Source organism: Arachis ipaensis, chromosome B4 (genome assembly GCF_059453495.1).
Source record: "Arachis ipaensis isolate K30076 ecotype BB chromosome B4, ASM5945349v1, whole genome shotgun sequence".
Classification (NCBI taxonomy): Eukaryota; Viridiplantae; Streptophyta; class Magnoliopsida; order Fabales; family Fabaceae; genus Arachis; species Arachis ipaensis.
This window is the reverse complement of record NC_142439.1, coordinates 87,694,599-87,697,731: the sequence shown is the minus strand read 5'-3', so window position 1 is coordinate 87,697,731 and position 3,133 is coordinate 87,694,599. Positions and strand designations below refer to the sequence as shown.

General features: G+C 50.5%; 1 protein-coding gene across 1 annotated transcript; it reads right to left on the bottom strand.

Moving 5' to 3' along the window:
* Window positions 1-664: 664 nt before the first annotated feature.
* LOC148568263 (uncharacterized) lies at window positions 665-1,537 on the bottom strand. The gene has a single exon (XM_088483809.1). It carries the CDS (start codon window positions 1,535-1,537, stop codon window positions 665-667), a length of 873 nt encoding a protein of 290 aa, XP_088339935.1.
* Between the last annotated feature and the right edge of the window lie 1,596 nt (window positions 1,538-3,133).

Below are 3,133 nucleotides of genomic sequence, written 5' to 3'. Positions count from 1 at the left end.
CTCCGGGAGAAGGGAAACTCGCCCCCAACTGGGAGGGACCATATAGAATCAAAGCTGCAATCGGAAAAGGAGCGTACAAGCTCGAACGGCTTAACGGTCACGAAGTCCCGAGAACGTGGAACGCCGCCAACTTACGGCGATACTACTCCTAAAACCAACCCAGGTCTCCATTCCCCCCCCCCCCCGGTTTTCTTTTACGATTTCGCTTTACTTATTCAGTCGTTGCAAATTTACATTTCAAAACTACGCCTATGTATCAAATTCGGGTACTCTTTCCCGCCAACAACGGAGGGTTTTAACGAGGCCCACCCATCAATAAAATCCCATTACAAAGCTATCCCTAAATTCTTTATTTTTCACATAATGTCCCAAATACGGAACAAAAACACGGCCACAACTGGAGGACCGATCACCCTCCGGACCCAACCCACGGATATCCATATAAACCCGACCACACGACGGTCCACTCATCCCAAATATGGGAAACCAAACGGAATAGCTTTAAAACGGAACATACGAAAAGAGCCCGAACGGCTAGAAAAGTCATTAAAACAAAATCCAAAAGCTACGGAGTCACGGTTACACGGCCCACGGCCAAACCAAAAGTATCCAAAAAATAAAGTAAGTCTAAAAGAGCGGAAGAACAAAAATTACAAAGATAAAGCTACTCGAGGTCGACTATCCGGCCATCGCGAACGGTCTTGAATGCTCCCATCACGGACACATCCACTCCCGGAGCAAGCACCAGGGCCTGCGCCTTCATCGTCTCCTCGGTAGCAGCAATCGCATCCTTAGCATCGGCCAACAGTTCTGTTTTTTCCCTCTTCAATGCAGCAACCTCGGCATTCAGAGCCTCCGTCTCACCAAGAAGTACGGCAGCCCGGGAACCCGCATCGGAAGCCTTGCGCCGCTCCTCACCTAGCTGAGAAAGGAGTGAAGTCTCAACCTCGAAAAGCCGGAGAATCTCCGCCCCGGCTTCCTCAGAAGACTTCACCGCCTTCTCCCTCGCAATCTCGGCAGCCTCGAGCTCCTCCTTCAACTTAGCCACCTCAGCCTGAGATTGGCGAAGTTTCTTGTTTAGTAAACCGACCTGAGCCATCACGGGCTCAGCCTTCCGAACAACAACAGCAGAGCGAAGGAGAGCACGATACACTGACTTGGCCTGGAACGAGACATCACAGCCATCAAAATAAGGCTCCGTACCAGGCATCAAATGCTGATCAATGAAACCCGGGGCATCAAAACGACGATCCATCACACTAGGCACCAAACCCTCCTCAAAAGTCTCGCTGCTCGGATCCTCAGGCCTCCTCCTCTTCCGAGAAGCCTCAGCAGCCGACACCACCACAACCTCAGGAGAGTTCGCAGGGCCAGGGGAAGCTTGAACCTCGGCCCGTGCAGCCGAGGAAATCACCTCTTGAGAAACCGGTTGAGATTCCACGGCAGGATTGGAGACAGGGGTAGAAGGAGACGAGGATCCCTCCTCCCGGCCCATCACCGCCTTCAACCTAGCCAGAGAAGTCAGCCCACCAGCCATCTCAACTGAAAGAAATCAAAAATAACAAAACATAGTTACAAAAAGAGAAAAATAGAACATATAAAATCAGGAAAAGAAGACAAGGCACACACCAATATATGCCCGACAAGCCTCGGGATCCCCCATAACGTCCCGAGGATTCAACGGACACTCACCAAACAAATACCACAAAACGTTGGCAACGTCCTTATCCTCCTGGGACAAACCATCGTAGGTGAATTTAGTTAGAACCGACGGGCCAGCTTGGAAATTCCAGTATGTTGGAAACCGACGTACGCCCTCCGGCGACAGCCAGAATGGATGGTGCCCCTGGACAGGACCCACCTTAAAATACTCCCACTTAAAACCATGAAAAGAATCCTCAAATAAGCCAAAAATACGGCGATGAGGCTGAGCACAGAAAGACATATACCCCTTCTTATGCTTCCCCTCCTTAGTCGGGAGAGTGCATAAGAAAAGAAAAAGAAAAACAGGAACGGAAGCCGGAAGGTCGAGATACCGGCACACCAACTCAAACGACCGCACAGCAGCCCAACTGTTCGGGTGAAGTTGAGACAGCGCCACGGAACACCGACTCAACAGATCCTGAACAAACGACGAGAAGGGGAGTCGCACGCCGAGCCGAGTGAACATCGACTCATAAATCCACATCCAATCCGGAACGGTGGGGGAATGCAGATTCAAGTAACAAACGCGCTCGTCGGCATCCGGGAGGACGAGCTCATACCGCCCCTCCTCATCACCACCACCGCAGATGGCCCCCTGATCACGGAGCCGCTGAAGGTCGCCCTCCGTCATCCGCGATGGAACGCCCTATACATCACTAGTCACCCAACCATAACGATTGGGAACGCCCCTGGAAGGGGCTACTGGAGCTCCCACACCCTCATTTCTCCGCCGTTGCATACCTAAAACAGGGAGGAGCACCACCATCAGCCTGCTAACCCTAGACAGAAGCAAGACAGAAACCTATACACCACTACCAAACCAACACGGCGGTACACCGCCATCACCGAATGAACACGGCGGTGCTCAACCCCTCCAAAAACTCAAAAAACTACCCCCCAAAGAAACTAGTTCAACGCAAAACTAAAAACAGGCAGAACAATGCATGGCAAAAGACAGAGCGGCATTCACAAAATAACAGGAAAGAATAAGCGAAACGTGCTAACCTGGAAATGCAGAAAGAACACTTGAAAAAGCTCGAAAAGCAGAAGCAGCAAGAAAAAACCAAAGACCACAGAGGAAGGAGGAGACTTTCTGTTCAGATAGAAATTCTTCAGAAGAGAAGAGAAAAAGGAAAAAGAAAGACGAGCGAGGAAACTGAAATAAAAATCCAAAACGGTTTCAAAGAGAGGGGCGAAAAGACACAATTGCCCCTAGGCGCAGTTAAAGCTAGTAGGGGCAGAAGAGGGAAAGCGTCCCTTCACATTTAATGACCCTCCCTCGAAAAAAGAAGCTAATAAAGCCTTGAAGAACGCAACAGACACGGCAAAATCGGAGGAGTCACGTCAAACCAAAAAACGGTCAGACGAGCCTTCAGCGAAACCGAAGCCGAGACACCGATCTCCCTCCAAAAAACAAACGAACTCCCGA